Consider the following 26,987-nt stretch of genomic DNA (forward strand, 5'->3'; position numbering starts at 1 on the left):
AAGCATTTATGAAAATACCATACAGCGTCCTACCACATGGTCCCGCATTGCAATATTGAGTTAAATCTGAGTCTTTTCTCTTCTTCCACGGTTAACCTGCTGTTTTTTTTTTTCATCCAGATTATTTCAGATTATTTTCCATTTCATTACCTTGAGTCCCTTCCATGAAGCATATCATGAGAAAAATTATCCAGTTTAATGAAGGCTTTTAAACAATGGTTTAAAAACATTGTTTGGTTCACAGATGGGTTAGTCTGCTCTGAGATGTTTTTAGATATTAGTTTTGGGCCATGTCTAGCAAGAACTGTGAGTTCCAGGCGTCTGAGTAAGCAACCAATGAGGCTTTAATATTCAACCTCCATTTGTGATAACTCCTCAGTCTCTGCAAGCTTTGAACTGCATGACTGTATACATCTTCATCAAATATTTTCATTGGGTTCATCCTTAGTCCTATGCTAGGAAAACTGCAGCTTCAAAAACTAGTCTTCCTTAACTTAAAATCAGATTAGAAACTTCTATTCTAAGTAGACAACACAAGGTTCTTCTTAAAATCTTAGTTTCACGCTTTTTGTTCAATACACTTTTGCACATATTTTCTTTCATTTTACTATGATTATCAAGTTCCATTTTTACTGCGATTATAGTCCCAGCTTTGGTGTAGCCTGAGTGATAAGCATATTTAGTTTATATGTCTATACAAGTTTCTCTCCCTCCCCCCTCGTGTGTGTGTGTGTGTGTGTGTGTGTGTGTGTGTGTGTCTCTGTGCATGTGTATGTGTGGGAGATGTTTGTGTGGGCATACATGTGTGGGGAAGCCAACTTCCTAAAGGGTCATATTTGTTTTTGAGACAGGCTCTGTCATTGGAATGGGGCTCAATGAGCAGGCCAGGTGACTGACAGGGGGATGCTAGGGCTATACCTGTCTCTTCTACCCTGGCACTGTAACTGAGTGACAAACTTTGCATTGATTGATAGCTTCTGATTAACAAAAGTTTTAGCTGATCCCTGTCTGGCCACCAGACTAACTTCTGAACTATGTTGTGATTTAAAAGTCCTTCAGATAGGACATAGTAGTCTGTCACCCATGCTTCCCTTACTTGTGTGTGTTTAGTGAGTGTGTAAATCCTATATATCAGTCTTTTATAAAGAAACATCTGTATTCCAGCTTCTACTTCACTGGGGGCAATTTTTTTCTTCCTTTCTTCCTTCCTTTCATTTATTCATGTATGCTTGTATATATGTATGTCTGTGTGTATGTATGCATGTATTTTGAGGCTGACTCTCTGTGTAGCCTGTTTGTTCTGGAACTTGATTTTTAGACCAGGGTGGCCTCAAACTCACAGAGACCCACTTGCCTCTGCTTCCTGAGTGCTGGAATTAAAGGTTATGCTATCAGGCCTGGCATCATTGGGAGTTATTTTAAATACTATGGTGTTATTTATGTATATCCATTATATAAATATATATTAAATTTATATAAATTTATATATTAAATATATAAATATAAGATATATTATATAAATATATAAATGATTTTTCACCCAAGGAATGTTTCTCATTTTTATCACTCTGCTTCTGACCAGCAAAAGCATTGAGGATTTATATAATCCATCTCAGTACTGAAGAATAGATATAAAAGAAATCACTTCCTAAACGATAAGTAACAGTAAAGGATCACACCACTATTTAATAAATCAAGACACCCTCACTCTCTTTAGGACTGAGGAATAATTACTTGAGCTTGAGTTACTCTTCAGAGTTAGAATGACAAAAAGTGATTCAGGCCCCTTTTAGGACAAAGAAGGATTTGCACTTCCTTAATTATCTTATGCGGGTGTGATGTGTTGTACAGCATGGATGAAGACTATGAAATCTGCATTAGTGGCATCATGCCAGGGACTCCATTTCCATGACATATCAGTAATTCTGAAATGCTTCTAGTTCCAGAGAGTTGGTTTGGCCCAAGCTCATTTAGAATGAATGAACTGATAAACAAGTGGTTGACCTTGACACTGGCTACTCCTTGTCAATCTTCCTTGCCTTTAGGTAGCAATCTTTCTGTGTCTTCTTCTACCCTAGCACTACACCACTCCCACCCTGGCAATGATTCCTCAAAACTGTGAGTTCTGAAACAAATGGCATCATCAGTTTAAACCAGGTAACCATGTCCTCCAGCATTTAGTTTTCATAGTCACTAGTTGCTAGACTAGACATCAGGTGTAATCTAACATTTGACATTTCGATGAACATTGCAATTTATCCGGTAGTGACAGACATCGTCCCCTTTTTTGGAGACCAAATTGATACAAATTATCATATTTAATAATCTTTCTAGTATTAGTTCAAGAAGGAAATAAAGAATAGTTATAGTAATAAAAGTAAAAAGCCTCAGACAACCTTGAACACTGACATAGGCACTTTTCATCCAGTGAATACCTTCAGAACATTTTCAACACAGCTGCTAGTATTAGCACCAATTTCCTAAGTGTGGGGATTTGTAATTTAGAAAGTTAAGATTTTTTTTATGTCACAGAATGAAGGCAAAGCCATCATGCAAGCCTATGCCTTATACAGCTTGGGTCCTTAATTCTTCCTCTATGTGACTGTCGACTCTCATTTTAGTTCTCTTATGTGCTTAATAAATATGAGCCACATTTTTACTATTACCTCCTGCTTATCTGCATGTTGATTCTCTATGAGAAAAAGCTATGCCACTAACGAGTCAGTGTTCCTTTGTCATCCAACTCTTGACTGGGGTGCGCCTTCCCACTGTCAATTGGCCTGTGTTCAAGAACTACAAATGGATTTTAATATGAGCCTGCGGGGGGAAAAATACAATTATGGTGATAAATCTGCAGGAATCATATAATGAATTGGAAACCCTACATAAATGCTTTTTGGATTATCTGTCACTTGGGATTACTTATGCCATGATCTCCTCTATGACTGTAGATAATTGAATGTTGGCTATTTTACTGCAACTGGAAGTTCTGATGTTAAGGAGAAAATGAAGCATGTAAATAGGAGTTTGCTTATTTACTCAGTAATTAATTTCAGATTTCATCACAGGAATCATTTAAAACGATAACACTGAGTAACTTCATCTCATGGGAGCTGCGCTCTTCTTATTTGGATGAGAGGGATGACTAATGTGTCTGCCTCTTCCTCTGTTTATTCACTAATAAACAATCAAATAGCATGCACATGTTGTGTGTGAGATATAAGGAAAACTATTTAATGGAAAAATAATCACACTAAGATATGTCTGTGAAGTCTCTGAGAGCTTTTACTTAACCTACGGGCCCTTCTTCTCTATTAAATGGCACCATGGTCATTGAGTCAACTAGACTCATGAAACAACTAGAAAATGCCTTGCAAAATTGATGACAGAAGCATCTTGATAACAAGTCACATGTTATAAGTCAGACCTGGGAGTCATCATTGCATTCGTATTAAAGCTGTGGATTTCATGGTCAGAGTTCATTGAAGATTGCTTGAGTATTATCCACCTTGACATGTTGTTTTGATCTTATCATGTGTGTTTCTATTCATAAAGCATGTCTATCCCATAGAGGTACCATACGGTGTCTTATGTGTAGGCATGGTGCTGTTCCTGGAAAACAGTCCATGGATCGGGCTTAGAATTAAGACTAGACATTTTCATGGGCTTATGTTTAGTTTTACTGCACAGGCAGATTCTATGTGGTGCTGAAAGGTGGCCAGAGAACATGTGACCTATCTCCCTTCCAGTCCCAACTATTCTTGATTCACACACACACACACACACACACACACACACACACACCAGCACTTAAAGCACAAAGTCTGAAAATCAAGCAAGAAATGATGGCATATGGACACACAGATAGACTGACAGGTCATAATTCCAAGGAATTTTGGTTCTTGTTCATACAACACATACACACTACCACTCCCTTGCTTAAATGTTGAGTATATGGTCCCAGGAATAAAGTCAGATCTTCAGGTGTGGCAATGAATGACTTCGCATTGAGCCATCTCAACACTCCTGCCTTCCCTTTGTCTTTTGTTGCTGTTTCTTTTTCACGTCGTGTAGCCTTGGCTGGCCTAGAGCTCTCCATGTAGATCAAGCTGCTCTTGAACTTGAATCAGTGTCCCTGCTGCTCCTTCCTGAGTGCTGGGATAGCAGGTAAGAAAGACTGCTCTTTTTGTAAAATGTAGAGTTGAAACATTCTTCGGTGTTTCATACATTTCTTTGTCAATGAGTGCAAATGATGCTATGTGCTGTTGACTCTCAGGGATGACAAAGGCTTGCTACTTTCTGGATGAGGGTTAAAAATCCTTTTGTAATATCCATAAGTGGATTGTATTGAACATTAGATATAGTGGATACTCTGTTTATAATGTTCACTAAACTCATGAATTAATTGTGAACGCTTTTCATCAAAACAGAAAATGCTTTGTGTTCATGATGCCTGGTTGTAGATCAGTGGATGGTACTTTTTGAAGTACAAGTTTATTGAGAACCATGGTTTTAGCCCAGTGTAGTTGTGAAATTACTTGTGCTTAATGATAAATTATACTGAGCGCATGTGCTTCGCCTAATTTCAGATGATAGATGGATGCACACATTAATGTCTGTAGAATATTCATGACACCAATAACAACCTGATGGTAGTGGTTTCCATGGAAAATTGAGGTTCAATGAGGTTCATGATTTCTCTCATAATATAATGTATTTTCTTGCTCTGATGATGCTGTTGAAACACACACACCACACACATCATTGAAAACAGAAAAAAATATATTGAAATCGCCTATCAATTTAAATTTTTCCCTTAAAATATATTTTGTATTTATAAAAAAAAGATTGAGATTATGATTTAGATAAAATGTTCATTAGGAGTCAATGTAAATGTATTTATATAAATTATTTTCAATACTTTCTGAAAAATAGAACATTATTTCATAAAGTGATATGGATTCACTTCAGTAAATATAGTAAAATAGTTTAACATGAAATATTATCCAGATCTTATATTATGCTAGAATTTTTGTTTGGCCACTTTTCTTGTTTTCATGTGTAAACAACAACAAAAAAAAGATTTCTGGGGACAAAACTCATTCTTTTGATTCACTTTTGTACAGTCACAGTTCTCCTCACTTAGCATTGTGTAAAACATTTTCTAGTAGCTTTAGATGTTATACCTTGGATGTCCCCAATTTCTGGAATAGCAAATGATGCCTTAATACCTAAAGCAGACTCCAGGCCACACGGAGTGCTATAGGCTGTCTTGTCTGCTTTCCACTCATCTGTCTCACAGCTACATTAAAACCATTGTTCATTGCCTCCTCCTGTTTTTATGGCCTGTTTTCTGTTTTTTGTTTTTTGGGTTTTTTTTTTTTTTTTGCTGTACTTTTTACCACTATAAATAAGGCAGTCTATTTCTTTCAAAACCTCAGATTGACACAAATGTCCAAATATAATTCTTTGGGGGGGGGTAATTTGCCTCATCCTCTATTTTCCCAAGATGAAAGATTTATAGCCAAAATTAATATAGAATATATTCAATATTTTATCCCAATGTTTTTATAGTATTCCTCACTAGAAAAATAAGAAATCTTGTTCTATGAAAATTGCACACAAATGTTTAATTGTTATTTTTCTATATTCTAGTCAATTTTAATTTCTTAATATTACTACTTATTTTTATTTTGTGCTGATGAGTGTTTTGCCTACATGAGCATGCAGTGTCCACTGGGGCCAGAAGAGGGCATCAGATCCCCTGGGAACTGAATTTAGAGACAGGAGTCAAGGCTGTGCTAGGAATTGAACCAGGCTCCTCTGGCAATAGAGGCAGTGCTCTGAACCTCTACACCCTCTCTACACCCTCCTCATCTGCTTTATGCACAAATTCAATATAAGTGTCTACCTCTTCATGGGGGCTGCTTTGTTAACAGCCCACTAACTTTGCAGGAATGTACCATCATGAGTCTTGTCTATTTTGCTTGAGATACAGGTTCCCTTGAGGTCACTGGATATTGTAGCACTGAGATTTTTTTTCTCACATCAATCTAAAAACTTATTTGTGTGAAATTGAAAAGACGGTTGTGTGTGTTTTCTTCCAAACACAACTTCTATCTTTAAAAAGCATCTTTGCTGTTGTGGCACCTTATACCTTGCGCTTACTCCAAAAGCTTCCTAGACAAATCTGACCTCTTCTCTTGACCTTAACTTTTCTCTTTGGCTGTTTTGTTTTGTGTCTTTATAGACAGTTTTAAAAACATATTCTCATTGGTGAGCCTTCAGAGTCCACAATGGCATTTGTTGAAGGTTATCAATTCCGGAACATGGCTGAATTTTCCAAAGCACAGTATTTAGGAACATATGTGGAATGCCTTCTGAATATAAGGCTATTTCCTCTTTGCTTGAGAGGGTAGGAGATGGAATAGAGAGAGAATGGTACCGGCCTGATACTCCAGAATATTCACAGGTGGCTTAAGACATTTGCAAGCTAATTGTATAGCATGCCTGTCTCCATTTACACAACCGTTCTACAACACACCAGTGCGTCAGCTTTACAACATCCTTGTCAGCATTAATGTTACTCTGTGTGTGTTTGCGTGTGTGTGTGTGTGTGTGTGTGTGTGTGTGTGTGTTTGTCTGTGTGTGTTGTGTGCTGGTACATGTATGCTTGCACACATGTATGCTAGCGTGTGCTGAGGCCAAAGGCAACCTCAATTCCTAAAGCACCATTCAACCCATGCCCTTTTTTTGTGACTGATTTTCTCTTTGGCCAGGGACTCACTGAGTAGCTGGGCTGGCTGCCCAGCAAGTCCCAGGGATCCACCTGTCTTTGTTTCCCCACAGTGGTAAGATTGTAAGCGAGTGGTATCATACCCTGCTTCTTCATCTGGTTCTTTACTGACAGATATCCACCTCAGTGTTGCTGTTACCAGTTTTATAGTCCTTACTTTTATTAACTGTTCAGCAGAGCGCAGTATGCAGCCAAGATTGCCTCCATCATTTTAAGTTACATCTGATTGGCCAAACTCTTCCATTTGGGGAACAGCTGTACTTCCTTACTGCAAGTCTGTGGCTTCTTTCTTCCCTCCGCTGCAGCCTTGTCTACCCTGTGCATACAATGGCTGTCTGGATGGACACAGTGAGCAGAGTATTCATTTATAGAAATCATTCTATGTGAACGTGTTGATCAAGTGCACTTGCATGTGCTTCATGAGTGCAGAAGGCAACAGGTTGATGAGATGCCTTAGCAAGTGAATGTAAACACACTTGCCGCCACCAAGCTTCACAACCTGAGTTTGATCATTTGAACCTACAAAGTAGAAGGAGAGCCCTCACTTCCTTCAGTTGTCGTGTGATGATATCCTACCCAATTGAACACACACACACACACACACTCACACATGCACACATTCACATGCACATACATATGCACATGCACATATACACACAAGCATGCAAACACTCAAACACTTGAGAAAACAAAGGAAGGAGGGAGGGAGGGAAGGAAGATCCACTTTGACAATTTAAACTCCATCATTTCAGTTAGCAACTAGGAAGTTATTGCACAGCCATGCTCACAGGCCAGGTGAAGCATATACTTCCTCAGTTTAGATCCTTCTTCTCAGGTGTGTCATGTTGACCACTGGCTACCTGTAAACAATTCTTCTAACTTGACCAGCTGAAAAGAATGAGGGGTTAAGGTACAGAATAGCTTGATTTTGTTGTAACAAATGTAACACCCAGAAATCAATTACATTATGCTTTCACTCTCTTTGGTATTTATATTCACATATAATATTGACATTCATGTCTGGATGTGGTTGCCCATCCTTTTGGTACTTAGGGATGTCTGCTGTTAATGTGAAAATCACACACATGAAATCCCCTCTCTTTCCCTTTTTCAAGCACCCTCACAGCCTCCATGGCCGCTCCAGAGCTTGAGAGTGAGGTCAACACTAAATGTTGATTCGGATTAATTTGGATAAACGGTGTATCCTAGGAAAGCCCTGTGATGAAAAGTCACAGGAAATGTAACAACCATGAAATGAGGAAACAGTTGGGCTCTGTTGGAATGTTTGTACTGAACACTTCACTTTGTGAAGGCTCCGGGTTTCAGTTCGGAGGGTTATGCTGCTACACATAAACCAAGCACAGGATCATGGGTCTACTTACACTATAGCTTTTCTTTTATGCATTATTAATAATGTGTATGTGTGTGACAGAGAGAGGGAGAGGGAGGGAGGGGAGGAAGGGGGAGAGAGAGAGAGAGAGAGAGAGAGAGAGAGAGCACATGCATATATACCAATATGCCTTTACCAGCTAAGCCATCTTGCCAACCAGGTCCTATATTTTCTTGAAGAATCACTTCTTGCATTTTCTACCAAGATATTGGTTTGAAGCAGTTTACTTAAACATTCATTCAAACATGTCATCCTTTCCCACTGTAGATAACTTTGTCAAGAATTTTAATATCGGTTATCAGGGTAGAAGAGTCTGAGTCACTGCCTCTTACTCAGGAATGATATATGTGAAGTGAAAATTCATCTTTCTTTAGTCTAGTTTTATGTCTTCCTACCTTTAGGTTTGTATGGCATTTTTGTTTACCACCCTGCCCTTGAACATGTGGATAAGAAGAATCTCTAGAAATAAGACAAATCAATGAGTATTGGCACATATATAATTAAAAGTTCAACAAATGGTTACCATTTTCAGTAAAAGAAAAGTATAGAGCAAAAATTTAAGTGTGTGCCCTAGCAACAGATGGAGAGAACTAGTTTTTACACTGAGAGCAAAGTAACCGACCAGTTGCCAGGTACTCTCATCCGGTAGCTAAGGGGAGGGCCCTGAGGTATGGAGCTGACATGAATGTCTATTTTAAAAATGGCCTTTTAATTAAAAGTTAGTCTTATTTAAAATAATGCAGTAAAGGTGTACATGAGTAAAGGTGTCCAAGGGGCAAGAAGAGGGCTTTACAGTCCCTGGCTCTGAAGTTACAGGGGCCTGTGAACTCCCTGATGGTCAAGAGTTGAAGTTCAGAGCAGCAAACACACATCCTTCAGTGCTGAGCCACTCTCCTGCCCTAGAACACGCATTTTCAGTCACAAGTCTGAACATGAAGCAGGACTCTGAATTTCATAAATCTAAACTAGTGCTGTGGTGGACCAGCTCTACGCTTTGGGGGTCGTTTACATTGTAGCGTTAAGAATCAAATCAATCACGTCACATGTGATCCAGCAGTTATGGTGTGGATCAATCTGAGTAATCTTAAAAAGAAAAAGAGTCAAATATTCAGGATATGTTTTACCTATGTGATTTCTATAAGGACAATGTATTATCTTTTGTAATGTGTATCTGCTTGTTTTGCAAGGCATGTACCTCAGCAGTGACTGTTTGCAAGCTTGTCCCAGAATGCATTGCATCACTAAGCTCTCGGACACTTTTGGCAATAGATTGACTTTCTTTGCTGCTTTTACCTCCAGGAACAGAGAATTCTGCTCATTTTCTTCTCTTTTTACTGGTTCGAGAACATGGTGACATCAGTTGGGTCTTCATAGCAATTTTACAAGTCTGAAACTAGTGTTACTCTTTTCAATTCTGAAAAACCTAAAACCTGAGCGAATTCAAAATGGCATTGCTAATAAAAAGTAAACTGGGTTAGGTCATGATTTCAAATCTTTGGAATTTTTTTCCAAGTTTTATTTCCTTTTTCATGATAACAATCCAGAACAGCCTAGGAAAGGTATGTGATCTTAGGAAAATCATTTTAGAACATTTCCTAAAACATTAGTTTGATATTATTGATCAAACTTTTTTAAAAAGTGAAATAAAACATAATTTATGTAAATGATTGATAGATAGTTGTCACCCTACTACTTATGTGTAAAACAACCCGAAAACTCTCTGGTCCCTCTTGGATAACATTTAATAGCCTATTCTTCAAATACTTCTCAACTAGAAGATTCCTAAGTACTCCTGGAGAGATTTCCAGGGTGTCCACGCCATAGTTGTTGCTTTTTAAAATTTACAGAAGATTAAAATACATAATCTAAATTAAAAATGCCTTATGCTCCTTGACAGACCATAATAAGATTCAGCTGTTGGTAATTGTTGGCTGAGGGAAACCTCGCTAGGACTCTTACGGTCAATAACACGTGGGAGGCTTGGGCTCCTTTGTAAATTCCTTCAACAAAATGCTTAGTTTCAGTTTAAACTGTTTATTCCAGAAGAAGTTTCTTGCTTACGAAGACTTAGCTATGTCCCTGGGGTTGCTTAAGTGAACATGTCACTCTGACATTGTGTGTAACATTTTACCATATGGATTACTGTATGTAAATCCAACTTTCTGATGTGTGAGGCGAGTAATTATGTGGTAGATAACTCTGGGTTTTTAGGCTTGCACACATATTTTCTGAGGTGTGTGAAGTATATTGTCAAACGCATCTTGCTGAACTTTGGTATTATTTCATAAAATATCATTTAGTAGTTGAAATTTTGTGGTGGACCCTTCCAAATGATATGATATAACCTTTTGGTAAATGAAATGTTATTACTCTCCGACAAAAATCTAGTACCCCTATATATTCCCTGTAGCATTGGGAAGTTGGTTGTTTTTGCTTTTCAGTGAGAATATAGTGAGAGTTCCAGCTTCAGTACTAGGAGAGTCAACGGTGAAATTCAGTTTCTATGACAACTTCCCAAGCAAAAATCAGTGTGTATCAGAGAACCACAAAAATCACCTCATTGGTTCTGCTCTAAGATGTCCACGATGTGTCCAGAATTTGACTTTGCTGATGAAATTTCTCTGCACAATCCTTCCTTTTATTGACGGAAGTATCTTCTGTAAAAACAAACTTTGTTCTTTTCTGTTGTCTCTTTGGTTTCCCCTTGAGGCCAGCCTCTCCCCGACTCGTCCTGTTCTCCCATTTTTCCCTTGGCTCTCCAGCCTCTTCAGAACTCTCTCCATCTTCTCGGTTTCCCTTCAGCTTCTCCCTCTTAGTTGTCCACTGTGTTCCCAGCACCTCTTAGGGGTTCAAGTCTCAGAATGAATGCATTTCAATTTTCCAGTTTGGGGAGGCAAAGAGATAAATGCCAGGGTTGAGCCTAGTAAGCATTTTCCATTTTCCATTTTTAAAAGGAGGATGGAGGGTCTGCCATGGCTGCTTAGAGGCCTTATCCTCTAATGTAACTGACTTTGCAAAGAGGTGTGTGCAGCCCGAAGCTGAAATACGGACAGTTTTACCTACAACATGGTAATGTGTCCCAGGAGATTCATAATGGCTTTTGGGATACACTGCCCTATCAACACTGAAAGCAGATGAAGAGTACAATAAAGATTTTATTGTCTTGATAGTAATAGAGCATAATTATTTAATAAATGGCTTGGTTTGAACTGCTGTATATTAGAGAGGAGGCACTGTGTGTCTCTGTAATGGTTGTGTTTGTAAATTCATACATAGTTTTCCAAGGCTCCTAGTGTGTGATCTTAAGGTTTGGCTTATGCGTCCTGGTTATTTTAGTTTGAGCACAGGAGAAAGCTGTGTGGTTCTCAGACATCTGGGAAAAGCTAGGTATGCTCTGAGCTTTGTCTTCATAGAATTATAGCCTATCCAATGAGGCTGAGAGGATGTCTTTAGCTGATGCTGTGCCATGGGTTTTGGAGGAAGTGAGATGGAAATCTCACTTGGAGATTAGATAGTGCCATGTTCTCAGTCACAACGCAGAGAAGCTGGCACACCTCATGAAGGCCCTTGACGCCCTATGTTCTGGAAGCCACCTCTTTATAAGCTCCCTATGTCCCAATTCTCCTGACATCATCTACCAATGCATGTATTCCTTTCTGTTAGGAACTGTTCCTATAGGGATGCAATGCTCCTCACCTCTTTATCTATAAAAGTCTGTTTCTACATAAGGTAGAAATAAACACTGTTTGCAAATTAAGGGTCTTGGATTTATCTAATATGTAATGAGCCTAGGGTATGTGTAATCAAAGAGATTGGTACTGTTTAATACTGTTTAATGATTTGGATTTTGGATTTTGGACCAGTTTCTATCTGTTAGGAAAGCAATATCCACCAGGGCTTTCTATGTATGTCTAATGTACTAATAAGGCACAACTCATATTATTCTATAAAAACAAAACCCTAATGACGCTGCTGAGAATGAGCATCCTCTCCTAATGGGAGGAATGATGATGTCTACAGATTTGCACAAAAGTAGTGACATTTATGTTGTTTGGGTGTTTGGCTGTTTGTTTCCTAATATGTTTGGGATGGCTTGTAAAATGGTTTCTCAGCTTTAATGCTTAAAGTGCAAATCCTCGTTAGAATTCCATACGGGAGGCATTGCAGATCATAGAGCTTTTATAGCACTAATTCGTGTGCTTTTGCAGGCAGTCCTTTTAGGTGAGAAGAGGGGAAAAGGCATTAAAACATCAACCCATTTCCCTTTCATTTGATCCGCTGCCACAGCTGATTTGTTTTCTTTCTCTTTTCATTGTGGCTGAATAAAACACCCTCACACTACTTCCTATTGTATGCTTTGAATAGAACTATAATTTATATTCAATAATGAAAGTTTTCAAGAACAATGTTTCTTTTAAAACCTTTAAATGCATTTTCATGTTTTCAGGAAGAATAGCAAACGAAAATCTTTCATGAAATGACCAACTTCGCATAATTGTTGTTCCGATACCACAAGAAAGCAGAAAATAATGATTTGGGGTTTTCATCTAAGAGAATAATACTAATGTGAGTGTTGACCTGGTTAAATTAGGTGTAACAAAATAGTCTGCTGTGGTCTGGTTCTCTCTGTCAAGGCTCTACTGACACACTGAAATAGAGCATGAGCCTTGTGATTCCAGAAGTATGCATTTCGCAGATACTTGTTCAACTTAGGAATTCATAGGTGTGTGTTCATGCCCATTAATAATATACTGAGAATATTACTGTATTAAACTATAGACTATTTATTGCTAAACATTTTTTTTTAATAAAACTTACATGAATACAAACGAACCTAAACCAAACTATCATTTTAGGTGAAACAAAATGTTCATAGAAAATTTAAATTTGCTCATATAGGATTTTTCTAAAACCTGTTTCCTCTAGTGTAGGTGTCATAACTGTGTGCAATAGCATCAGAAATAAAATGTGTCTGGTATTGAGGGCTAAAATCCAACACTTTCAAATGATTTAACTTCAGTAACTTGATGACCAGACCTGAGAGAGCGGAGAACGCTGTGTGCCTTCTGATTACTCTGGATGAGCGTGTCCCAGTAGTTCTTGTGCTGAACACAAGTGTAGAAAGGTCACAGTGAGTTTCCCAAGATTGCTGCTGGATGATATGTTGTTTCTAGACCGGGATCACGTTGCACAAGGGTAAAATTCTTCATCACGTTGAACTCCAGAGCTGGAGAGCGTATTTCAGTTCATCTAATGAAAGCTCTCCTTCCTTCATAACAAGATGCCGAGACAGACTGCTAGTGCAGGAACATATCAGAACAAAAGCACTGCTATGATTAAATAAGATTTAATCACAGTTTGCACAGTTCTGAGACAAGGTTTTACACACGAGTTTGTCTTTTGAAATATTCTACAGCAATTTAGTGATTATCTTTAAATTCCTGTGACCTCTTGTATGAACCAGAGAATTCACCTTTAGAAGTTGTATATTTGTCCTTCCAATGGAAAGGAAACATACGCATGTTAAATGATCCCCTTCTTTTGATGTATTTTACACTTTTAGCTGTCATCCTTGTGACTGACCAAGAAAAAATCCTTGAATATTTGAGTGAAAGAACTAATTCTCCTCTGTAATAAGAGAAAAATTAATACATCTTCAAATTAGTTATATATCTATTGAAATATATCAGTGATAATGACGAATCTGTTCCATTTTCTCCTTGCAGTCTCCAAACGTCCACAACTACCCCGATATGGAAGCTGTTCCCCTCTTGCTAAATAATGTGAAAGGGGAGCCCCCAGAGGACTCATTGCCTGTAGATCACTTCCAGACACAAACCGAGCCAGTGGACTTGTCAATCAACAAAGCCAGGACCTCCCCTACCGCAGCTTCGTCCTCCCCTGTCTCTATGACAGCGTCTGCCTCCTCACCTTCTTCAACTTCAACCTCTTCATCATCTTCTAGTCGTCCAGCCTCATCGCCCACTGTTATAACATCAGTATCTTCAGCATCGTCTTCGTCAACAGTGTTATCTCCAGGACCCCTTGTTGCCTCTGCATCTGGCGTGGGCGGCCAGCAGTTTTTGCACATCATCCATCCTGTCCCACCTTCCAGTCCCATGAACTTACAGTCTAACAAACTCAGTCATGTTCATCGAATCCCTGTGGTGGTACAGTCAGTGCCGGTTGTCTACACAGCTGTACGGTCACCTGGAAATGTGAACAACACTATCGTTGTACCGCTCCTGGAGGATGGGAGGAACCATGGTAAAGGTAAGAGACATGAAAGCTTGATGTTTTACAGCATTAGAGAAAACCATGCTTTTTTTATTTTCAGTGACTGGGACCTATGTTGTTTGCAGACACTGTGCTCAAAGAAATTCTGTGTACAACCTTGCAGACCATATGATTGGCCATACTGAACAGAACACTTCTTGGTGCAACCACACTTGTATAAATACTCCCCTTAGTTGGGCTAAGTCCAATACTTATTTATTGAGTCATTTTGTATCAGAGTTTTGATATCTTAATTTACAGAATTATGCTCCCTTTCAATGGTAAAGTGGAATAGACAGCCTGTGTACAGAAGAATTATATGTGAAATGAATGTATATAAATTCCTTATAGTTGTGAGTGCTTTCAGATAAATAAGGATTTTTCTTTATAACTGTTCGAACTTGAAATTTGTAGATGGCAGTAATGTGAAATGCCATGACGGTGGACTGCCTGGCATTTATACATCTATTTCTGAGTGTGTTTTAAAATGATTTGATATTAAAATGATTCAACCAGACATGGTAGAATCTTTCCTTTAATCACAGCACTTGGGAGGCAGAGACAGCTGGACCTCTAAGTGGTTGAGGCCAGCCAGGTCTATAGAGAGAGTTCCATGTCAGCCAGGGTATATATCATGAGAGCCTGTCTTTAATTACTACTTTATACATGGTGAAGATGCATCATGACCAAGGCATCTTACAAAGAAAGCCTTTTAGTTGGGGGCTTGCTCTCAGCTTCAGAGGGTTTAGTTTATGAGCATGTTTATGGAAGCATGCAGAAGTAGCTGAGAGCTTTACATCCTGATCCACAGCAGAGACCTGGGAGGTCCACCATGGACTCTTGAAACCTCAAAGCCCAGCCCGGCAACACTCTTCCTCCAACAAGCCACGCCTACTGCAGCAAAGCCACGCCTCCTAATCCTTCTCATTCTGCTCAGAGTTCCACTCCCTGGTGAATAAGCATTCAGATAGAGTAGCCTATGGGGACCATTCTCGTTCAGACCAGTGCAACCTGTCACAAATATAGATGCTTATCTCTAAACTTTCATATAGATTTTGTTTTAAATCACCTTCTAATTCAATTACTATTGTGTTAAATATCAGGGTGAGTCGTAATGGAAATATGTTCCCTCTAAGTTTTAAGAGGTAAGAAGATACTTTGTGAATGTTTATGTTACAATATCTAGTTATTTCATTTATTTTGGTAGTTATACAGCTGTGTGTGGAGTTATCTGCTATGTATAAGTGATTGGTTTTTGCAGTTTTAATATAAGAAATTGTAAATCTCATTAGACTTTGCATTTTTTTCTTTTCTACATACAATCCTAAATACTAAGCCATCCTTCTCTGCAAATATAAAATCCCATATTATTGACTTATTCCCTATGAAACTGAATGCATATTTGTGTATTTTGTCTTCAGTGTCCAGATGCAATGCTGGGATCAGATTTTTCCAATATTGCTTTTTGCTTTGACACTGTGTTACTACTAAGGCCCATGATTAAAACATGATCAATGAATTCTTAAACTGCTGTCTGCTCATAAAATACAAGGAGACATGGTTGTTTTGCTTCTGGTAAAAGGTAGGATTCAATATTGAGAGATGATATATTATTGAAAACTTGGCAAAATGTTTATAAACATCTATATAGAGCTGTGTGTTTACCACTGGAAGTTATTATTTTATCAATATTAAATTTCTTCCTAGCACTCAAATAAGTTTCACCTTCCCTCTTTAACAAAGTTAAAAATATGCTGATTCAGGAGTTTCACTTTCAAGGTTGACAAGTAGACAGACATTCATTGCTTTATCTCACAACCACTGTTGCAGTGACTCACGTGGCCTAGGTTCTAGCACCCTGCCTAGGGGTATGAAGTGAATGAAGAAAAAAACCAAATGCACAGATACACATATATTGAAACTGGGATCAGGTTGGGCTTTCCTACTGCTACCGATGTAAACTTCAGCATATTTATTAGGTGTGCTCCAGGGGCCAGGGAGAGCTGGGCTCAGTAGGGTCTGTGAGTAGGCAAGCTTGCAGCCATCTAGGAGGAGGAAGCCACAGTTGCTGGTCTGTACACACTGATCATTTGTTTATAAACACTCAGACTTCTTGAGGAAAGCTTTGCCCTTCCTCTTGAGTCAAACCCATAGAGGTAACAGCTTAGCCAATTATCCATGAGTCAGTTGGCCTTTGTGTCTGTGGCATGGACATGCCTGCATCAAAGTAACACATTTACTATCTCAGGGGGGTTTCCTCTGCTCCCCACACCATGGGTTATCTACTACCATGGAACAGCAAACTGGTCTGAACAACACTGAATTGAAAAAGTTGAGAAAAATGGGACTAAGGATTTTTCATGGATGTTTCTTATGCTGCACCTTTTAGTCTTGCTCAGAGCTCTGAATAAAATGACCAAGTTTTTTCGAAGAATTGTAGTGTAACTTGGAGCTAAATCAGACATTGTTTTTACTTATTACCCAGATGTATGGCAATGTATTTTTAAGAATTAGCATTTAGCAAGTTATAAAGCACATTGCTACATATTGTACATGTGTCTATACATGTGTCCTATAGCTGTATCTCTATGTCAATGGTGAACTCCAGTGTCTCTGTAGTATCATAATCCTATATGTGGGCCCATGTCTGTAGTGCCACTTATAGAAAATATCACTTTCTTTGTGAAAATGATCAATAAATATTTTAATGTTTATCAGATATATATATATATATACATATACATATGTTTATGTGTATGTATATGTATATAAAAACTAATCAGCTATATATATACACATATGTATATATATAGTTAAAATTTAATTTTCTGTATAATATATATTGCAGCATCCCTTTAAGACTCACATTGTCATTTGCTCTCTCTGTGAATTATTTATTAGTTTCATGTAGTATGTTTTATTTCATAATTTTTATGTTATGAATAAAAATTACTTAACCTCAAGCCTAATGAGATGTTCTACGGAACACACGACTATATGAGGTAAAACCCTGCTTCTTTGATTGGTGACTTTAGAAAGTCATCCTCTTAATCCTCATGTTCATCAGCTAGACAAATGGGGCTGGTAACATGATCTATCCTAGGATGGAAGAACACAGTTCAGATGCTTGGTGTTGACCGAGGGTTAGCAAACATCTGCATTTTTTATCATTCTTGCTTTTCTCCTATATATTATGAGCAATCATCAACTCTTGCTTTTTCTCCTCTCGCACAACAACGTTGATCGGGACGGTGGTACAGGGGACAGAACTTGTGGACTTAAAAGTCAACCCAGGAAGCTGCTCTGGAACTTTTCAAAGCTGCCAATGCAGTGATGATAAGGGATGAGAAATTAGCATGAGAAATTGTCTGGAAACATCCCATTTTTACATCTTTTATTACTTCATATTAAGTTTTTATAATCACCATATTCTACAAATATTGCTATAGCATTTTATAACCTTTTATTGTTTAACTGATTAACTAGAGCACAGTAAAAATGTCTAGTGGAAAGGTTTGCCTAGCTCAGAATGAGCGAAAGAAAGGGCATTTAGGTGATCCTTCACATTTTTATTTGGCTCATATGCAGCAGCGTACTGAGCCAGCCCTAAAAGGGCTGCAGAGTAAAGGGTTCCTCTTCACCTTCCCACTTAGGCCTTGCGTGTTGATGTGATGACTTGGTGTTGATGAGAGAGGGAAGGGAGTTGGCTTTCCAAACTTCTGGAAAGAGAAAGACATCGCTCCCTTAAATTAGGTAAATTTGCTAGCTAATACTTTTGACATTGTTAGAACATATATGCTCCATGACAGGGAAGCAGGTGACACTACACAAGACATGACACAAAAGTACTGAGAATGCACATTTCCATATCCAAACTCTCATATCATGTGAATTGAATCGATTGTTCATCCAAGTGTCTGCTAAGTATCTATCACCAGCAGGCATTATTGCCACTGGGTCTACAGCGTTAAACAAAGATGACACTGATTCTCACTCACACTGCTTCCTCGTCTATCCGGTCTATCCATCCTGGAGCCCGTGGGCTACATGCAGCTGAAGGCAGTTAAGACTGCAACCCAGCACAGCATTGGAAATATACTTAAAACATTAAGAATGTGTTTGCAATTTCCTTGTAACTAAATTGCATATTCTTGCGCTTGAATTTTATAGCAGACATCATCACATTGCAGTGTCAAAAGCTGGGTATGCCTGCAAGTCTGATGAATAATATGAAATTCAAGAAACAAACACTTGTCAATTTTGGTTAGAAGTGGACTACAATTTATAAAATACCATCAAGAGACTTGTCCTGTAAGAAGAGAATTAGAAGTAAATAACATTTTATTTGACAAAAAGTATTATTGTGTAGGATGGTTATGTATGGAAAGAAGTAATATCTGTACTGTAATTGTGCATAAAAGGATGGAGTTCTGAGATTGAGGAAAGGATGAGATGGAATTATCACCAAGAATGCTTCAATAACAACAAAAGGACATGAAAATATTTTCTGAGGAAGCTAGAGTCAACTCCTCCATGTAGAAAGGATACTGGCCTCAGGGAGTGAAAGGCGTTGCCTAGCCCAGAGTACACAGGCATCACAGTGGGGCATGGAAAGCTGGGAAGAATTCTGAGAGCTCCAGAAAAGGAACATGATTTAGAATGGAGCTGTATGAACAAAGATGTGAGAGGACCATCCAGTGTGCGGCTGAGGAGTGCACAACCCACCCACGTAGAAGAATAGTTTGTTGCTGTAGAAAACATCACCCTCAAGGGCTTGGGTTGCCTCTAAAAATTAACTCCAGGTATTTCAGTTCAGCCTATGAAAAGATCGGAAGGCTCGGGCCGGGGGGGGGGGGGGGGGAGGGGAGTCCCCAGTGTGATGGGGAACAGAGAAAACTGTTGCTTGTCGTGGACAACCAGTGGACAGTGGTACTGATGAGCACAGAAGGGGACACAGGGGCCAGATGAAAGGTAGTTAAGACCTTAAGTCCCACCATGACTTTTGTTCTACATGGGATGAGAAGCCACTAGAAGTGGACATTTGTGCAGAAGTAAGTCATGATGTGCATTGTTATGCAAGAATCATGCAGCTACTGAATACAGTAGAGAACACGACGCAGATGTGAAAATGAGGCCTGGCTTCAGATGATGGCCGAATGGACTGGAAGCCACTGTGAGGAAAGAGGGGAGGTGGGGGAGCCTCTCCTCCTGCGGCTCAGCTACTGAGCAAGTGATGCTAACTTTTCTTTCCTATGATGGGAGGAGTGTGGGTTTGGAGGGAACTCCTTTGTGGTGTGCTAGATTCAGCATCACATGCCCGCTCTATGCTTAGCATGGACTAGTGAACCTTCAGCCACAAAAGAAGGGGCAGTTTGGAAAAATACAATTGGGATTCATTGGTATAGAGGAGGTGTCTGTTGCTTAATAATGACCACCATGACTCACCTTGGATGAGAGTCAGAACAGAAGATAGCAAAGACCAACAAAGAGGTAGTATCCAAACTTCTGTTTTAGGCACATTGTATGTATGTCCATTATGAGTAGTGCTCATGCACGGGAGTTTGGGGACCCAAAGTTGATGTGGAATATCTTCCTTGGTCATTCTTCATTCTATTTATTAAGGCTGGGTCTCTTCGTTGAACACAGGGCTAACCCATTCTAGCTGTTCTAAACAGCCAAGTCGCACCTGGGGCCCCCTGTCTTGCCTCTCAACCATGCTTATTGGCATTTATGTGGATGGGTTCTGAGGATCCAAACTCTACTCTTTAACACTTACAACAAATGCTTTTTTTCACAGAGCCTTTGTCCAATTCCTATCCAACCTTTTGACATTGTGACATGACAATGTAATCTACAATACTGTTGGGTCACATATATAACTACCCTGGGGTACAAGCTGGACCCACTTCAGCGCTTAGAAAGAGATACCTGAGGAGTCAGGAAAGGAAGAGAGGTCCATCACTGTTGATCTGCTAGAGAACTTTGTATAAAAACATAAGAACAGGAAGGACAGTATGACAAAGAGGATTTTTAAAGGGGTGGCTTTTCAGATACTAATAAATGTTGCCCAGAGACTCAGTGAAAGGAAAACCAAGAGTTAGAGGATTAGAGTGGGAGGGTTCCCAGATGATGATGATAAGTATGTCCTTGGAGTTCAGTGACAGAAATGAAATGGATTCTTCCATTTCACATGGGGAGTGAGGAAAGCAAGACTCAATCTAGAGAGTGTTCCTGAAGTCCTGTGGAGATGGGCATCGATACTTAGGGAGGCATTTCCATTCTCCACAGGGAGAATTGCAAAGTGGACCTAGAACTGCGTATCTGTGTGCTCTCAAGAAGAATCCGGGAGAGTGTTGGAAACAGATACCTGTAGTTGGTTATATAGAAGGGGGTATTGTACGAACCAGATCTTCAGTTGCATGTGAGGACTTCTATTATTTTGTGATGTAACCTGTATTTTACAGTAATTAATTTGTATTCTAGTGCTGGTTTGTTGTATTGGCAGAACCATTAGGACTAAAGATGCATAAAGAAAAATGAGAGGAAATGTAAAAGCAGGCAATAATGATCTGTGATTGACAAGTAAAAATATAACAATAAACATTAAGAAAAATACAGGTTCCACTAATAATTGTTACTATAAATACCTGGGGTTGTCAACGCAAAGTAAACAAACATTAAGCAAACTACAGGCTCCATTAAGAATTATGAAAATGATACTAGAACCAATATAAATAAAAATCAAATATTTTCATCACCACCTTTTGGAGTGCACATAGTATATCAAAGTAGACAATAAGCCTGGAATTACTTATTCTGGTTTCCTAAAGGTATGTTCAGCATTTTAATATTAAAAGACATTCCCTTTTATAATTCAAGCCAATTAAAGGACAATGCCATGACCAATTTAAGGAAATCCAGCTAAGTCTTTAAAGAACACAGACTTTTCTCCTAACATCCAATATCTCAATAGTTCGTTCTCCTTCTCACAAGAGGAACAGGTCACCTCACTGCCCAGGAATAAGACAAGGGTGTAATTGACCAGAGGCTTTGGAACTAACAGGGCCTGAGGTGATCCAGTGGGCGCTGGGCTTTGTCACCGTTGCACACTTTTCTTTCCTAAGCACTTTCCCTTTCTTCCTTATTATTTGACATAAATTGTCTTTTCCCCATTATCCCCTCCCAGAACATAATCGTCTGTATTGTAATGATGAAGTAGTGTATCTAGAGAATTGGAATCCAGCTCCATTTTTCTGCACCCCATAAAAACCAATATCAGACTTTATACTAGAATTATACAAGACTTTTTTTTTATTTCATTAAGACTTTTTTTGTTAAACTAGTATGACATTTGAAAACATAACTTAGTGTAGATCGTAAGTACGCTGTTTATGATTTCAAAAAAGTGATCAGATCCTTGAGAACAAAATATATTTTCCTTCAATACCCAAGTAAAGCAAGTCAATTCTGCTAGTAAGAATCTAAGTCAGTTTGGATGAGCAGTTTCTTTGGTCATTCTATCTAGATGTGGAGACACTGAAGAAACCTCCCTTACCCCAGAATATTACTTATGTTCATAGAACCCACTCAGGACTCTTCAGAGGCTCATAGTCACAGGCAAATTTGTGATCTCCCTGCTCCTATCTTCTTTCTGCAGGCTTTTGCCTTTCTCTGCAACTATGGGAAGAATCCACAAGTGTATTTTTAGTCTTCTGCCATTTGTATTTGTGAAAGGAAATATGGTTGTCCGAGTGACGGCTGCAAAGCTTGTTGGAAGAGCTGATACTTGCTGCCGGCACAGGCACACTGAGTTCTCCCCATTTCACTTTTATGGTTTAGTTATATACATATATTTTTTCTGTTGTCAGCCAACCACCTGTTGACACTTGATTGCTTGTTTCAGGTCATAGTTCCTATCATCCGCTTGCCTCCCCTGTCCACCTTACACATGACTGATCTTTTAGTTGGCTGTTCGGTGGAATCCTGGTGTCATCTGTCCATAGGACCAGTATAGTCCCAGGCAGCTAACCTGTGCTTACGTGTAGAGTTGTCTTGGCTTCTGAGTGACGGCTACAGCCTCTACATTTGGTAAATGTCTTCTACTTACCCTATTTAGATATAGTCACTAATGGGTGACAGTCTTATATGTTGTGAATGAGATTTATATGAATAGACCTAGTAGTTCTGTCCTTTGTCTTACGTTTCAATGTTCTTAATTGGAAGATGTGACTGGAGTCTTGCTGTCCTTTGGTTTATTATTCTTAAATAGAGATTTTGACAAGGCTGGATTGTTACACTCTCACCAGTGTCAAACAAAGGGAGGACTTATTAAACTGTGGGAGAAAGGCGGGGAGTCCGTGTCCTTGAAAAATTTAACTAGGAGTTTGGATTGCTTTATTTTCTCTGGATAAATTGCTGGCTTATTGCTCTTTTTAGCCTAAATCTCAATGCTGAATAGAAAGTTAACTATTTTGTAAATTCAGAGTATGCATAGAAGGTTGAATAGATAGCATCCAAAAATTGGCATTTTGTGTTATTTATCTGAAGCCTCTCCGGTCTGTCAGGTACACTGCTTCATCTTGCACAGGCTCACTGTCTTCTAAGAGTCAATGATGAGTGGTTGTAAAGGACACATATGCTGTCTGTATGAGTTTTAGAGATTAGCAGATGAGAGAAACCTCTGCAGGGCTTTGATTGGCTTCCCAGTTTTCTGAGTTAATTCAACAATCAGAGCACAGAAACAAAGACAAGATAGAAGGTAACCAGCAGTTCCTGGGGCATTCAGCTTGTAGAAGTGACTGTTGCTAAGGGACTGAAGACAGATACAAATGTATTTTTTATCTAAAGTAGCTCAAGCTGGAGGTTGTCAAAATAGATTTTGGATTCATTGTGTTATGTTATTAAGAGCTGGTGAATATAATAGCCTCACATGCCACATTCCTTTGCCCAGGACTAGATTCTCTCACGACAAAGGGTTCTACTTTATGTTTAAATAGATTTCTGCCTAGAATACCGCATTATAGTAATAGAGTACTCAGATGAATGCTCCCACCTGATGAGTTTTCTCTGGCAGTTACAATATAGACTAGTAAGTACTCGATTTTTATTTTCTCCCACTTAAGGTAATATTTCTAAATATAATCCTCTGATTTAACATAGTACTGGTAGTGCTATGTACTGGCAGAATCCCATTACCACATCAGATGTAGTTATATAGAGAACTATTTTGATATGTGGGCATCTCCACTCATTGCAAGAAACATATATTTATTGGGAAAATAGACATATGTTTAGCAAATAATTTACTCAGTGACACATAAGGCCTTGTGTGAACAAATTTGAGAGGGGACACTATACTATTCAAGAGATGAACTTGCTCCAAGAATCACCAGAAGCGGTGCTTTAAATTGGCTTTTTAATAATTTATGACTCTCTGGCTGTGAGTTCTGCTCCTCACCTTTTCTCTTTCCCTTAATAATTCTTTTCCTTATTCAAGCTATATTACTATTGTCTTAGTTCTTTCATTATGTTTTCTGTTCTTAATGGGAAATTGATTAAATGATATTTTAATTGTATTGTTTAGAAAAAATTGCAATTGATGCCAGTCTATCTATTAGTGAAGGAAATGCTAGTAATTTACTAAGCAATGATCGCATGCTTGATTCTTTCTCCAGGAACCTTTATGTGGAGTGAATGCTATTTTGATCAATGGCCAATTATGATTTTTATAATCAAATGGCTTCATCTTCTTTTAATCTCCTAAATATTAGCTCATATATTAAGTAAATGTTTTATTTGCCACTCATATGGAAGTGACATTCTTTACTACTAGCAAGGAAAGTTCATTTAAAAAGAAACAAAATTCTAAAGTGCCGCTTTACACTGTGTCAAAACAGTATTGTTCACATTGTGAGTATTTCCTGCTGCAGAAACGTGAAAATAAACTGAAAATTAGGTATTTTAAAGAAGTAAAATAGAAAGGGATAAAAGTAAATGTGAGAATATCACTCAAACAAATATTAATTCATGAAATGTGTTGATTAACCTATTTACATTCACATGCAACATGGTATTGGGATATCAGCGTGTGTGTGTGTGTGTGTGTGTGTGTGTGTGTGTGTGTATGTGTGTGTGCGCGTGCATTTGTGCTGAGTTAGGCTGAAATGGTCCCAATGGTGGACCATTTAATATGGTACCAGGGTTTGAAAGAGATTCCTTGGGAAGTTTTCTCTAATTCCTCTTTCTCTTAATTGTCTTTACTTCTGTCTGTCTTTCACTATTCAATCCATTTGGGATTGAGTGTGGGAGTGGGACTTTAGAAAATTTATTTAAAGATCCTGGCGCATGGCTTCTACCCCACCTTTGGTTATTCAGTTCTTGGAAGAAAGGCACACTCAAAGCCTTCATATTTACAGTATGCCTTAAGCACTGCAGTAGCTCGGCAGCTGCCTACCCGCCATGCTGTTAGACTCTATGGCATATCAATAACCCCAAATCATTACTTATTATTTCTCTGTTCCATCTGGATTGCTCTTCACTCCAATTGGGCAGCCCTCGGGGCCACATTTCTCTAGCTCAGCTAACCCCTGGTGTCTTCTCCTTTATCCTCTCCTGCATGGTCTTCCTCCTCTTTCCCTCCTCATGGCCCTCTCTATCTCAAACCCGCAAAACTTCCTTTAAAGAAAATGAAGACATCTCAGACGATGCTATGCATTTCCAGTCAGAGACACAGTAACCTTCCTCTCAAAGTTATTGTCCCTTAATATTTTGTTTTCTTTAAAGAAAATACAATGTTTATATCTGGAAAGTATAATGGGGATTGTTTCTTCTAATATTCCCAAAGAGACAAAGATAGCATTCCAAAATCCACCCTAAAAAGCAATTAGCTTTTTATTTAATTTTCCTTTTAATTTTTTTAAAAGGGTGATGTTTTTCTAAACAAAATGTTTTTGAATATGTCTCATTTAGAACCTGATTGTGTTAAAGAAAAAGAATTTAAGAGATTTAAAATTAACTAAGAATTAACTAAGATTTAAAATGTACTACTTTCTGCATTTAAAGTTTCTCTTCCAATATAAAATGGTTTCAAATGTCTTAAAACAAGGACCCAATTAAAATGCAGTAATTGTTAACTATCTTCTAGAAAATCAAGTGTACCAGCCACTTAAATTTTCTTTATAGTTCCATTCAGCCTTTTGTTAGAGTTAGCAGCACATGGTGCAGGGGTCGTGCTTTGCCTTCTGAGGTGGTGGTGACACTATCAAGCCCCATCTGAATTCCTCCAGCACCATCCCCTCTGCTGAAGCCTTGGATTTCCCTTCTTGTCTGCCTGCTCTGCCTGGGGGAGCACATGGCCAGGAGAAACAGCAAGTATATTAGGTACAACACTGGAGAGGTAGCCAGACTGGCCTCAGAGTGAGAGAGAGAGAGAGAGAGAGAGAGAGAGAGAGAGAGAGTGTGTGTGTGTGTGTACATATACATATATACACACTACATATACATTTATATACCTATACACACACTATATACATGTGTGTATGTGAGTATATTTGTGTGTAGGTATATGTGTGACACATATACACATACATGTATATATATGTACATATATACATTTATACACACTATAAATGCATGTGTGGGCCTATGTATGTGTCTGTGTGTGTGTATCTGTGTCCCACATTCTGAGTACTGAGATTGTAGGCTTGTTGGCCCATCATACCTGGCTGTCACACTATTCCCTCCCCCATCCCCACCCTTGCCTCCAAGGCTTGATTTTTCTTTCTGTTGCATATCTCACTAAATCTTTTGTCCCAGGAGTCTTAAGGAATGGCGATTTACCTTGAGTACCAGAGTCTATGTGTTGCCACCTCGTGGTCAAATTGTAGAACCCCTGGTGTCTTCTCCTTTATCTTCTCCTGCATGGTCTTCCTCCTCTTTCCCTCCTCATGGTCCTCTCTATCTCAAACCTGCAAAACTCCACAAGGAGATTCAAGGCTATTGTATGTATATCTTCATCCTTTTCCTAGGATGGTCCCTGGATTTTGGAAGAATCATAACAAAGTGCATGAATCTCTTCTAAGAAATTCTTCTTAGTTGGTGCATGCTTGTAATTCTAGAAATGAAACTTAGGGGAGTGGAGACAGGAGTCAAAGTTTATCTTCAGTTACATACAAAATTAGAAACCAACCCTGGGGTATATGAGACCTTATCTAAAACACCCTCCTCAGTAAATTAAAGAAGAAAAAGCTAAAATCTCATACTTGATACTAAATATATACTATATAACATATACTATCAAGTATATATATATTTATATAGTTATATATAGTATATATTTAGTATAAAGTATATATATATATAATGTTTAAAATTCTAGTATGTGAATGACATTTAATTTGGTCCACTAAGAGCAGATGAGACTTCTGCACATTTTCTCCCACTGTCCTGGCCTCTACATTGTCATCTTTACTCCAATTAGTAAAATTAAGGTGCTCTTTGTTTCATCTCTTCACATTTTAAAGAAAT

At 38.5% G+C, this 26,987-nt stretch overlaps 1 protein-coding gene across 8 annotated transcripts in view; it reads left to right on the forward strand.

Moving 5' to 3' along the window:
- Klf12 (KLF transcription factor 12) overlaps positions 1–26,987 on the forward strand; it is a 409,277-nt gene that overhangs the window by 246,323 nt on the left and 135,967 nt on the right. For 7 of the 8 annotated variants that reach the window (XM_052190795.1, XM_052190787.1, XM_052190791.1 and 4 more), the window contains one exon: positions 13,913–14,459. In XM_052190795.1, the coding sequence (XP_052046755.1) occupies positions 13,913–14,459 (547 nt within the window). Of the gene's footprint in view, positions 1–12,633; positions 12,753–13,912; positions 14,460–26,987 lie in introns of all 8 variants that reach the window. The other variant, XM_052190793.1, reaches the window with a different exon arrangement.

Source organism: Apodemus sylvaticus, chromosome 8 (assembly GCF_947179515.1).
Source record: "Apodemus sylvaticus chromosome 8, mApoSyl1.1, whole genome shotgun sequence".
Classification (NCBI taxonomy): domain Eukaryota; kingdom Metazoa; phylum Chordata; class Mammalia; order Rodentia; family Muridae; genus Apodemus; species Apodemus sylvaticus.